The sequence below is a fragment of the Amblyomma mixtum genome, chromosome 2 (genome assembly GCF_055824585.1).
Source record: "Amblyomma mixtum isolate Tamu chromosome 2, ASM5582458v1, whole genome shotgun sequence".
NCBI classification, from domain to species: Eukaryota; Metazoa; Arthropoda; class Arachnida; order Ixodida; family Ixodidae; genus Amblyomma; species Amblyomma mixtum.
The window spans coordinates 295423990-295437190 of record NC_143013.1 but is presented as its reverse complement, the minus strand read 5'-3'; the positions used below and the strand labels follow the sequence as shown (position 1 = coordinate 295437190).

Genomic DNA, 13201 nt, shown 5'->3' with positions numbered 1-13201 from the left:
CCATTGACCCAGATGCAGCAAGCAATTGGTCATTCCAACATAACAAATTTCTTAATGGACAGCTCTGGGGGTTTTTCAAGTACTATACTCTATTCATATGAAACTTATACTGTATGTAGCTTTTTCTCTCATTCCCAATAACCCCCCCCCCCCCCCCCCCCAAGTTTGGCAGCCATGCAACACTTCATGCCGGTGCAAATCGAAAAATTGCACAGTTTGTTGCTGCTTGCTGTTTCCATAGCTCGGTTCGCATGATTTCTATTCCCCGCACATTAATACCTGCCCCACTGCGCTTCGGCAAGAAAATTTTGAGGCTTGTTTTAGGTTGTCTCAGGCATTTTATGAAATACTAATTTGGGTATTAACAGAAGTACAGGTGTTCTTCTAGTAATGTTTATGATGTCACTGCTGTGTCATGCGAAGCATCGTCCCTGGCAACAGACTGAGCTTCAGATTCCTGTTCTCGCTGTTTTAAAATGGGTCCACTTGATATTTAAAAAAAAAAAAAGTTTGTCATGGCAGAGGGAGGGAACTCTAAAGATTGTGATGTGACTATCAACTCAAAATGTTCGAAAAAACCTTGGAGTTGCCCTTTAATAACAGTGGTGGCCGTGGTATGCGGGGCTAACATACAAAGCTGCCCATGGGCTATGATGCACACCATAGCAGTGAGGGCTCTCAACTAATTTGGACCACAATGTGTCTTTTGACAAGTGGCGGCATCACACAGTACACAGGTGTTTTTGTTTTTCACCAAAACCAAGCCACCATGGCCAGGATTTGTTCCGGTGACCTTGGCCTTAGACACAGAGTGCCCATCAGGCTTAAAGGACACCTCATTTTAACAGCCAGTTTTCTTCTTTCAGATGATGGACTAGAGATTAGATATATGGTTAACCCTGCTGTATCCACCTACTACCCCCCTAAATAATTCTATAATTGAATTTCTCCTTGATGATCAGATTTCTTTTATGCGCACAGAAAGACGACACAATAAGACAAGGTAGATAGGAAGGAGCGCTCCGTGCTGTCTACCTTGTCTTATTGTGTCGTCTTTCTGTGCGCATAAAAGAAATCTGAGTATGAACCAACTAGCCCCACAACGTATATTACTGGACTCCTTGATGATGTTTCGACCTCAGTTTCATAAGCCGAAGGATTGCTGTCACGTGCTGAGAGTTATTTAGGCCGCGTGACACACACACAGAAAAACTGCAACATAATCGCTGATACGCAGTTTTCATGCACCGCAGCACTTAGGTCAGCATACTTCAAGAGCTGGAATGACAATGAACAATGTATCAGTAGTTGCATTGCAGTTTTTTTTCATGCCTCACATGACCTAAACACTCCCTATGTATCACAGCCATCGTTTGAAGAAACTGGAACCCGAGAAGAAATTCAATTAGAAGTTATTTAGAAGTAGGCGAATACCATCTGGTGAACCATGTATTCTAGTGTTGAACGCACCATCTGCAAGAAAGCATGCACCTTGCCCATGGTCCTTTAAGACAAAAGTGGCGGTGCAGAAATAAATAGGAAAGGCATGCCACTAGAGACAGAGTTGGCACAAGTGCAAGAGCTAGTTTTGTTGGTAAAATATGGTGGCACAATATGAAAGTAAAGCTCCTAGCGGAACGAAATCAAAGCTGTATTTGTAGGTTCGTAGTGTCACAAATGGGTTACTTTTTTCATTGTTTGATACGTCGACAAATTCAATGCAGTAAGTCGTGACAAGTTGGTTGGTTTATGGGGTTTAACGTCCCAAAGCGACTAAGGCTATGAGAGACGCCGTAGTGGAGGGCTCCGGAAATTTCGACCACCTGGGGATCTTTAACGTGCACTGACATCGCACAATACACGGGCCTCTAGAATTTCTCCTCCAAAGAAATTCTAGCCGCCGCGGCCGGGATCGAACGCGCGTCTTTTGGGTCAGCAGCCGAGCACCATAGCCACTGAGCCACCGCAGCGGCTAAGTCGTGACAAGTGACAGAATTACTGCCTTTATACAATCATCACCAATAAAATAATATATTTACACGCTAAACAACCTCCCCAATGTTTCCAAACCCCTTGGCACCTCCTAGAACATCTCCATTTTGTGCAATTACCAAATCAAACCACCATATTATTACTTTCTGCCACTTACATAAATGGCTACATGTAATGAGTTCAATCCTGTATGCTGTAATTCTAGAAAAGAAGAAAGCTACTATAATAACTAGAGTTTCACAAGCTAACGTGAAATAGTGGCCTGGTCATAAAGCTTGCAGCATATGGTTAGAGGTCATCTGAAAAGTCTTACTATTAAACACATCAAATACATCTCAAAATCAGTAAGTTTTCAAGGTATTTTGTTTAAAGCATGCAGAAAAAAAAAATCAGAAGCTTTTATTGTGGCATGAGCTAAAAGCTTCTGATTTGCTAAAACAGATCAAAAAGATGGGGAGATTAACAACAGAGGACCACAAACGCAGTGCATTGGCAGTCAATGTCATGGCCATGTTAACCTAGGCAAATGACACCTTACAGTAAGCAAGCTGTGATAAACACACTTATGACATGCAGGCACAATTGGCATCACATCAGCAGCATACTCTAGAAAAAGTGAAATCCAACATGCCTGTGAAGGTGTGAGGCAGTAACCCTCTATACCGCTCTAAAGCTAGCACAGCACTGTGCCATGACCCTGGACTGTCAATTTCATTTGTAACATGCACAAATGTAATGCACTGACGGGCACCAACTACAAAACAATGAATCAGGTCTACTTCTGCGTCTGCCACACATCACTATACTAATACTTCTTTGTTAATCTTGACATTCCCACAAAAGCGTGAACTTTTCATGACAGGCAGTGACTCATGCTCCAATATGCCAAGGTCGCAACCAACAAAACCACATTCCTTTCAGGTCCAGAAACACATGCGAGAGGCTTGAAGAGCAAGAAACAAAATATATCAAAACAGCGAGTTCACTGCGCACCTTGGTGATAAGGGGCCGCACGTGCTGAGAGAACAGCTTGTAACTCGTGAGGTTCTGGTAGTCAGCGTCCGTGTATTCCAGGGGCACATCCTGAAGTCCCAGCTCCTGGCACACTTCCGTTGAGCTCTTGTGCTGCTCCGGTTCCGTCGCAGCCGGGGCAGCGGCCACGGGTGTCACAGGCTCTGGGGCAGCCTTCTCCAACCGGGGCTTCTTGGCACTCTTGCGGTCCACCACATAGTCACTGTCATTGTCTGAGTGGCCCCCCAACAGCTGGCTGTCACTGTCATCCTCGTCCTCAGATGCAGCACGCTTCTTCTTTTTCTTCTTGCCCTTTTTGCGTTCACCGTCGCCACCTTTGCCCTTGCGTTTCTTGGCCTTGGTCTTTTTGGGCTTGGGTGGTGTCTCAGGGGGCTCCTCTTCTTCCTCTTCCTCTTCCCCGGGGGGCTCGTCCTCTGTGCCCGCTCCTCCGCCGACGCTCGGCGTCGGGGGAGCTCGCGTTGATGCCCCTTCGTCTGACTCTTGGCTGCCCCCGTCGCCTGCGCCACCTCTGCCGCTGCCCGCTTCATCCTCCTCCTCCTCCACCGCCTCCGACCCTGTGCAAAGCGCACGCAGCAAACTTAGGGAGACACACAAAGAAACTGCCACCAGTCAATGTGCTGTTCAACAAATACGGCAACCAGGCAATAACGTCATGCTCACACTTCCTTCAACTACTCTTCTAAGTGCAGGATAACTGTTTCATCCGTTCTCTGTACACTATCCACCTCACAGCCACTTTGATGTGAGCTGCATGTGAAATGTAGACACATACGACACTCCACATTAATTAAAAGTGGACATCATTTAGGACTCCAGGTGAAAGTCCCTATCCTCACTTCTCTAAAAGAAGACAAATAGTCCAGCAATCTATAGTCTTCTCCCTACTAGATATATACGGCAAAGTAACACACTGATATTTCAGTTAAGGATGATTGGAGTCTAACAAACAACACAACACCCCTTCAATGAACAAAAATTACAAAAGCAGACTCCAGGCTTTTCAATTCAAGGATAATAGGGTACAATAACCGTAATACAAGGTAAGCTGAATTTCAAGCAATTTTCAAGCAAGAACTGCATTTGAGAAGCTAACAAACTGTTGCGCTGCCTCCACAAAGCAAAATGATTAAACAATTTGTCATTACATTATCTTTAAATTAAAACCCACTTTCCAATACCGCTCCACCAACAGCTAGAATTATAAAAAATATGTATAACATATCTTCTTAAGCCCAGGAGAGATTTCAGATAAACTTTTATGTTAACTCCTTTCAAGCCAAGTTCTTCTCAGTTTCAAGGTCACCATGACCATTCTCTGCATGCTCATAATCACAGACACGCAGTGACTTGAAAGAAAGGAACTAATCAATGAAATGTAATGTAAAAAAGCCAAAGCACACGCAGCTGATTAACAGTGCATTGCACAGCCACTGCAGAATATACAGCCTGCATCACTCATGTGTACAACGCTGGAACAGTGGACTTTATGTGAACAAAGCAGCACCTCGAGACATCTGCTAGGTTTCGGATGCAACGATCAGCAAGAAATAAGTCAGCAACACCTACAAGCAATGAGGGGTCATGCTTTTTACCAGAGAACCACACACTGTTGTATAATTTCAGTTTTTATTATCTCATGTGTACTGCTAAAGCACTCTACACAAGTGCGACTCATAGTGTCCAATTAAATATACTCACAGGGACAACGCCTGTCATGAATGACCACTAGCGGACAAAACCAACATTCCACGAAAATAATTTCACAAAGTACTTTCCAGTCCTTGCAGAACAGGGAAAGTAAGGATGGTTCACAAGGTGAAGATCGATTCACTGCACTCGAAGTGATCAGCACACTGTGGCAGTACAATTAACTGACTCAAAAAGAAGGCACAACACCGAATCTGAACCTCCTGCCTGAGAATCACTTTCCAGAAATGTAGTCGTTTAATATGTAATGTGCAGATTAACAATTTCGCTGCCTGAGAGGGTCATTCATAACTGACTAGCTCAAAGTACGCAAATTTTTCATTCAAAAACGGCTCAGGCAAACTGAAGTCCATACTTCGGGCACACCACTGCAGGCCTTTCACTGAGAAGTGAGCACCTATCGCCACTGACGTTTATGTTAACAGCATGCGCTGCTCACTGTTAAGACACTGACTAACAGCAAGAGCAAAGTGCGGCAAGTTAGCACACCTCTGCAACTAGGGGCAATAAGGGCATCCGACGAAAGCGAACATTTACAGCAAACCAAGGGTGGACACACATTGCACATATGACGCCTGAGAGCGACTATGAATGAAGGGAAGTACGGATCAGAATTAAACTCCGAAGGTTTGCACGACCTGTCTTCTCAGAGACGAAACTTGCTTCCGCTATGCTGTCCGAGACAACCTGTGATACGCGGGCGCCCGACATCTGCATGCCCAGTTAAGTGGAGGCACTTTGGCCCGCTTTGTTCCGGCGACTTTTCTGTTGGTTCATTGTAAGCGGTTCCCGCTCAGGATAACGGGCATGTGAAAGCGATCGCACAAACTGAATGAAACAGAGAAAGTTAGCTTTCACCAACTAATTAATTGCTAACGGCGTCATCCTTTGACGACAGGGAAAAAAATGAACAAAAAAATATCAGGCCCTTTCGAGGTGCCCACCCAAACGTGATCCAACACGTAGTTGGCGTCTCGGTCGCCACGTTAGGACCACGCTGGGCCCTAACACAAAAACCTCACAAGCATAAATTGTGTCAAAAAAAATTTTGACAGTTTTATTTCTTTCTTCGGAAAGCTCTAAAAACCAGCCATTTTGGAAAAACGCTCCCGCTAGCCTCGTTCCGAGGTTCAGATCAATATGATAATGAGATATACATATCCGGATAGTTATCCCGCCGTCTTCCTCCATTGGCGACAAGCACCAAAAAGCAAAGTCGGGCCCGGGCCCACGATGCCTATGTGAACACCACACGAATCCTAGACACTCAAGACATCAGTGACACTCGCCGGGGAGCCGTTTACGCGCACCAAAACAGACACCATGTGCTCGGTAAGACGCCGGTCAAAAAAGAAGCGGCGCATCTGACGCCGCCGAAGGGCTTACTAAGCCTAGCGTAATCGGGACCGCTGGCGCGAAAGTTTGTGCGTCTACGGCCCTTTCAAAGAGACCGGCCGCGTTCGCAGGCGTTCTGCTGGCGTCCGCGAGACACTCGCGGACACCCTGAGCGGCGAATGGACGTAAGGAAAGGCCGATACCAAGCAAACGCCGGCTATCACGCGGCCGGCGAGCTCTCGTCGCGAGAGCGGGGGTCCTGCCGCCGCGCTTCGACAGGTAGAACAGCGGAGCGGCGGCCGTCGAACAAAAACAAGCGCATCGCTCACCGGCTAAAGAATCGTCTTCTGCTTCTTCGGTGGCCATCTCTTGGTCTTCGGACTGTTCTTCGTCGCGTCCAGAAGGCGCGGGCATAGCAGTGGACACCGCCGAAACGTGTCCTCAAATCCTTTTTCACGGGGCCGGAGAGCGTAGGGCCGCCGGGCACCACAGAAGACTATCGGTGTAAAGATGTCTACGTTATTTTCTCACACCCTCCCTGCAACAAAGTAGAGGAGGAAAATGGACTGAGGGGGAAAGGAGAACGCGCGAGGGGCAAGCGTGCGCTCGCGCATGCGCTGCTGACGTCACGAGGAGCCAGATATCCCACAAATATTAGCAAGCAACCCTACCACCAAGAGCGGCAGCGGGGAGAGGAGGTAAGAGAGGGGGAAACTGGCGAAATAAAATAAATGGTAAAAATGATGCCACGTGATCGGAGTCGGAAATAATGGCCTACGCTCGGCGGTTTTCGGCGACGCCGCGGTTGCCTCGAACTGCTAGATGTCCGCTTTCGGCAAAACGGCGATCTCTTACGTAACTCTCCTTCACAGCCAAAAGCACCCTGTTCGCATCATTCGTGCGTAATGTCAAAAGCCTCAACGCTGGAAGACATGCCCCCGCAGCTCCAAATTTCCTATGTGCAAATGCCAACCTCTCCGGGCAACTTGTTAGCGTTTTTTACAACGCCCTGAAAATTAAATGTTTAGGTGATATATCAACCCCAATACAAAGAGCGTAGAATACAGAGAGCGTATAACGGCAGGGCATCCCATCAAATGAATTAACTTACCTTGTCTGAGCGAATATCTTCCCGTGCACCATTCAAGCGAAATATTGTGAAAAGTCAATGTGCTGCACTGGCCTTCGCACAGTTCACTCGACCCAGTAAGTGGAGGTGACACCATTCACGCTTTGCAAGGACACATTAAAAAAAAAATCACGCGCTTCCAGCCGCACTTATGAAATGGAAACTTTCAGAACGCGCGATAACATGTTGACCTTGATAGCTATCGTGACAATACTGATAGTAAAGCAAACGAGTGGTAAAAAAATATGCTGTCTAAACAGCGCGGGCGATATAGCTACAAGCAAGTTAAATTCGCACGGTTAATTATTGCAGCTCATGGCTCGTGTCAAAAACGAGAGCAGCGGCCGTAAAGATGCCTTAGCGACAGCGTCTGGAAACACGAATTTACCACGTAGCCCCGTCCGCCATTGCTTACGCATTGGCCAATTTTTTTTCTTTATTTCTTCATTCCCTTTGTCTGCCGACGTGCTCGCTTCTTTTTTCTTTCCGCCTTCTGTCGTTCCGATTTTTTGTGGGTTTTTCTTTCGCCAACTGCGCGTCTCCCCCAACGCTAGCCTCGCACATTTTGTTGCTTTTTTTTTTTCTCTCTTTCTCCATCTCTCTATCTCTTTCTCGCCGCCTTTATTTCCTTCTTTCTGGCTTTCTTTCCATCTCTTTCTCGGCACTGCCGAAGGCTGAGCGGGTGCCAGATATATAGAGACGTATAGCTGCAACGCCGGGATCCCGAAGGAAAGAGACGGGAGAGAGTGAAGTGAAAGAGCGAGTGCGGAGGGAGAAGGAAGGAACGCCCGGGGGGGACCGTATACTAAACGGAGTTATACATAGCCGGATACTTATCCAGCAGCACGCGGCACGCGCAAGCAAACACGCACAAAAGCGGTAAAAGAAACGACCACGATTGCGATTTTTTTCGTGCTGCTCGCTTCTGAAGCTGATCGCGCGATCTTATGCAAACGTGGTTTGGGATTCGACTGCGTGCCAATCTCTTGAACCGAACAAGCCGGGAATAAAGACGCTAGTAATCATACTCGCTCCAGCTTAGCACTCGCAGCGCTAAAATAGCCTCGCTTTTCGTAAGCGCCGGCTGGTGGAGAAAGGCAATTGGGAATTCTTCCGGCGTTGGGAACAATGGGAGAACCAGAGGTTCCAAACGCTGGTGTTGACGCTTTTCTCTTCGGGTTAGAGCTCGTCTAGAACATGATTCCGGATTATAAGCTGAACACATCAGCGCTTCGTTTCCATTTAAAAAGGACGCCCACAATTTTTTACCTTTTTTTTTTAAACGTTCGCATTATTTTCAGAATGCCAACTAAACTGTTTAAATGCCAACTGGGGGTGTCAAAAAGTGAGCGATCTCATGATGCCGGTAATTTTTTTGGTGGTCGAAAGCGCAGTGGCTAACACAAAGCAGCGTCAAAACTTTCAGGTCTCTACGCAACATCGATATAGTGGGTATCAAGGCTGTCTGTGAAGTGGAATAATTGGTTGTACAGGCTCAAGGGTGCGTTATATCTTATTTTTTCTTCAAACTGAACGCGTTACGCGTGAACGCCAGGGACAAAGAGCAGTGCCTTCATTCGCAATTATAATCTGTTGTCGTATACGCTACCGTGCTTCTCCAGGCGTGAAAAGATCTGGGGTTGGTAGCATATGTGTTTGGGCTCACACCTCGAAGGAAAGCTGGAGATAGGACAATCGGTCGAATAGGAGTGCTCTAATTCGGCTCGTTCACAAAACAGATATTCCGTTGAAGCGGATAATTCGTAAAAATGGAAAATTCGTCACAACATTGTTTAACGCTTTGGAATGGTCAAATTAAAGGTTCTGAACCAAACAGGTCCTACTGTTTGTCATGGGTCACATCTATTTTTCTGCGGAAATCATGCAAAATATACGCGTTGTTTTGGTGACCTCAGAAGCAAACGAATGCCGTAAAAGAGAAAAGATGCAAGTTTAGTGCAGAATGTTGCAAAACTGGTATCTAATTTACATGACCTTCTTATTTATTATTGATGAGTACTCCACGCATGTCGCCGAGTCCAAATTGGCCGCAATTTTTATTAACTACACCGAAGTGAAGATCAAACTTATACACGTTTGCGGTTTGCCTACTAAACCATAAAAAGACATTGTCAAACAACTTTCCTTCAGCGTATCAGGCAGAGACGCATGCACAGACGTAGTCGCAGAAGCCAGAATATATCACGTGGTTTTGCGCGCAAGTGCTGCTTAAACACACTTGCGGGAATAACGTTGTGTCATCATCGTCATAAAAAACAATTCTGGACAAAAGCATTTTTCAGCAGAAAACCGCTTATGAACGCATTTTTTTCATGTAATGAAAGACTTCACTGTAACAATCAACATATCCTCGGACCACCCGACAGCCCTCTTGTATTTGTTTTTCTATTAACGTTTTTTGCTGCCGTCAAAAGCGTTCCCCATTGGATTTCTATGTAAGTGTTCGAGGCGATCGATGGAAACACTTTAAAAGAAAGATTTTGCTACATATCAGAAGAATGAACCATTACCTTCAACATTTTCGTGAGTCTCTTAAAATTTTCCAATTATCAAAATTTTTGTGCGAAAATGTTGGACATGCATCAGCCTAACTACGCCCACTCTATTAATTGCTATAATTAAGGAGCATGCGCACCAGAAAAAGAACAGACAGGAAGAATAGGACAAGCACTTTTCTGTGTTCTTCCTTATTGATGGCAAACCAACTAGCCCAGTCTTCGGCTCCACTGCAGGACAAAGGCCTCTCCCATTAACCCTGTCCTGTGCCAGCTGCGGCCACCTTATCCCCACAGGTGGGATATACTGGATACGTGCAGAATCGGTTCAGAAGCGAAAGTGAACGATTTTACCCATCGGGCCCCGCCCCTATGAAGTCACGTCGGACGAGCTTGGTAAGAGTAGCAGTAGTCCGAGCATGTTGCCACGGGGTGCGCTGTTGTGCCTAGCGACGTGGCAAACCCGTGCAGGACTTGTGGCAGCATCACTTCGAGCTAAAAGCCCCTCAAGAAAAGCTTGTCATCATTACTTGGCAGGGGAGATCTCCCCCTTAACCGCTTGTATTCCAAGACGGACTGCCACTGATCCAACACCGAAAAATAATCATTTCGGCTCCTGACCACCAGGGCTTACGAGCTAATGAGGTCGCTGACGCGGCTGCCCGAGCGCTTACTCACCGGGCTCCTCATCCCAGCTCTTCTGGCTTAGGGACTAACCGGCCGCTGCTGCGGTTCAGGGAAATAATAGCTCATTATAACGACAACCACCGCATTTTCCCGGCCCCTGCAAAGGGCTGAGTAAGACGGAGGAGCGAACTTTAAGGCGCCTGCAGACAGGTACTCTACTCTGTCCTGCAATCATCAAACATTATGATCCTAACACGGATGGGCGATGCCCGCACTGTGGGGAGACCTGTGATATCTTCCACATGGTGTGTGCATGCACTAAAAATCTCCACCTCCCTCCTTCCCGGACCCCTTCCCGAGAGGCATGGGAGACCGCCCACCTCAACTGCTCCTCGCCTGAGTCCCAAAGGGCTCTGGTGAAACGGGCGCGAGACGGGGCCTCGTCATGCGGTGTCCCGGACTAGGGACGCCGACTATGTAGCGGGGCCACTCTGTGGCTCGCAAACTCTATTCCACAAAATAAAAGTTTTCACCACCACCCACCTGCCGTCTTCACAGCACATTCCAAGTTCGTCTACTGCCAGTGCCACACAGGAGTGCCACAGTGTCACACGGATCAGCTGCTATAGTCCGATACAACTGAAGAACGAAGCAGCAAATGCCTTGCAGAAGAACTTGCTTTGGGGCTAGTTGGTTCATGATTGAAGTTCAGAATGGCGCAAAAGACGGCGCTCTTTGTGTTATCCCCTATTTTTCCTGTATGTGTGTCTTTTGCGCCATTCTGAACTTCAGCAAATGCCCCTCAAAGGATACCCTCCGGACAACAGCGTCGACTGATTCTCCCCTCTATCCCTTGACCGATCCCTTTGGACCTGCTATGGTCGGATACATTTCAAGAACGAAGCGGCAAGTGCCCCACAAAGGAAGCCCCCCAACCAATGGCGTCGTCCGATTTTTATGACGTGACGGTTATTGAGCCGTGGTGATTCCCAATTTATCTGCCGCCCCCTTGCGATTTCACGCTAGCAGGTCCGATGAAACCTGTCAAGGGGGATAATCAGTAGGCGCCATTGGCTAGGGCCTCCCTTGAGGGACATCTACCGCTTCGTTCTCCGACTATAGAGACCCGTATCCGTACTACACCCGTAGCCTATTCGGCGAACTTGAGCTTCATACCCGTCTGGACGTCCGAAGAGAGCGGATATCGCAAGCGGTTCCTCCCGCGAAGTGTTCGCGCCTCCTGGCTTCACCGTCACGTTTCAGTCCTCGCCGCGCCCGGTCCATCGTGATGCCTGTCCCGTAGACGTGCTCGAAGAACCGCGTCCCTACTTCAAGTAGGCCTCCCAAGGCGTTGGCCTCGTAGTCGTCTGCGTCTACAGGGAGAACTTCTCCGGGCCGTCGTCGCTAGCTGCAGCGACGACGGCCCATGCTACTGCGTTCGCCCAATTCTCCAGCAGCCGGCACAGCGGATACCGATGGCGGCGGCTCACCCACCACCTCAGCGCCTGCTGTGCTGAATCCTGGGGCGAGAGCGGCCTTCCTGCTGCCCTTCGTCCACCCCGCGCACACAGGTGTGCGCGGGGCATACTCGCGCCGCTTACCACTGCTGCCCTGCTGCAGCTTCCAACGGTCCTCCAGGATCGCATCCAGCGTTCCTGCAAACGACCACCGGACCTCGTGGCGCCAGCTGCAGGCCATCACTCTTGCGCGCACTTGTGCGTACAGAGCTCTACGCGCCGCCAAAAACAGCGGTATTCAGCGCTCCCCCGCCGCGTTGCTACCCTGTAGCAGTCTTAGCAGCAGTTTCCTTCGGTCCTCACTTGCTGCCGTGGCGGCCGCCTGCGGACAGCCACCGCTGCCCTGCAGTCCTTGCTGAGCCCCTGGCTAGCCTTGCGGCTGTTCGGGGGCCATGCTGCTTGCCCCTAGTAAGCCACCGACACGTGCGCGCCACTCCCAGCGCGTGGCGACTCATCCCCCCCCCCCCCCCTTTCTGTAGCTCATGCTGTTGCTGTGATGGGTCTGCTGCCTAGTGATTGCGTAGAGTCAGCTGCCTCCCCAAGAGCCCTGGATTACGACAAGCGCAGTGACGACGGCGACAGAAACTCCCCACCCACCCCCTGAACGCCAAGAGTGGTCCCACGAATTGGGCAACATAACCCGCGTCCAGCATCCCTCCCCCAATTGTTCCAAAGGTGCCACCACCACCACCTTGAGCTTCAACACAAAATACTGCTATGAGTAAGCAGGAATCCTTCCCAGCTGAGGCCGAACAAGAATAGGTTCGCAAGAAACGTGAGTCAGCGTGGTCAGTCACCTTCACGTGACCATAGGAAGTGTGGATTCTCCCTCTCACAGACTTGTCAGTGCGTGAAAGGGCGTGGCTGCACGCCAGGAAGCGTTCACGGAACAGACTTCGGTCGCCTTGTGCGTAGCCTCGCTGGCAGCAATTTCACAGGCACAAAATGTACAAAAAAACACTCACACGTTTAATTTACTCGTTTCAGTAGTGATTTCTTTGCCATTATTTGTTATAGCAACCATCGAACCAACACACAAAGTAACGAGTTCGGATTTATCTCCTCTGCACGCTGCCTTGCTGTTTGTTGTCAGAATAGCTCTTTATGCAGTAGCGCGCCCGTCTAGAGGCCGCTAGTGCACTCCGGAAAAAGGAATGCGATGAGGAGTGGCCACTATAAACCCCTTCACAGTAGCCTCTTGGTCATTTTGCGTGCTCCCTGAGCCGGTCGTTGATGCAACGCATTGTCTGTCCGATGTACGATAGTTAGGAGCCGTGCTGCTTTCTCCTAGCCAGAGTAGGTGCGCGTGACCAATCTGCAGACACGCATGTAGGGCAGTACGTTTC

General features: G+C 48.5%; 1 protein-coding gene across 9 annotated transcripts in view; it reads right to left on the bottom strand.

Moving 5' to 3' along the window:
* Window positions 1-7586, bottom strand: part of Mi-2 (chromodomain-helicase-DNA-binding protein Mi-2 homolog) — a 59128-nt gene extending 51542 nt beyond the window's left edge. For 6 of the 9 annotated variants that reach the window (XM_089574517.1, XM_089574518.1, XM_089574523.1 and 3 more), the window contains exons 1-3: window positions 7178-7585; window positions 6396-6604; window positions 2986-3578 (exon numbers count right to left, since the gene is read on the bottom strand). In XM_089574517.1, coding sequence (XP_089430643.1) covers window positions 2986-3578; window positions 6396-6480 — 678 coding nt within the window. In that variant the 5' untranslated portion in view covers window positions 6481-6604; window positions 7178-7585. Of the gene's footprint in view, window positions 1-2985; window positions 3579-6395; window positions 6605-7177 lie in introns of all 9 variants that reach the window. The other 3 variants (XM_089574519.1, XM_089574520.1, XM_089574525.1) reach the window with 1 other exon arrangement.
* Between the last annotated feature and the right edge of the window lie 5615 nt (window positions 7587-13201).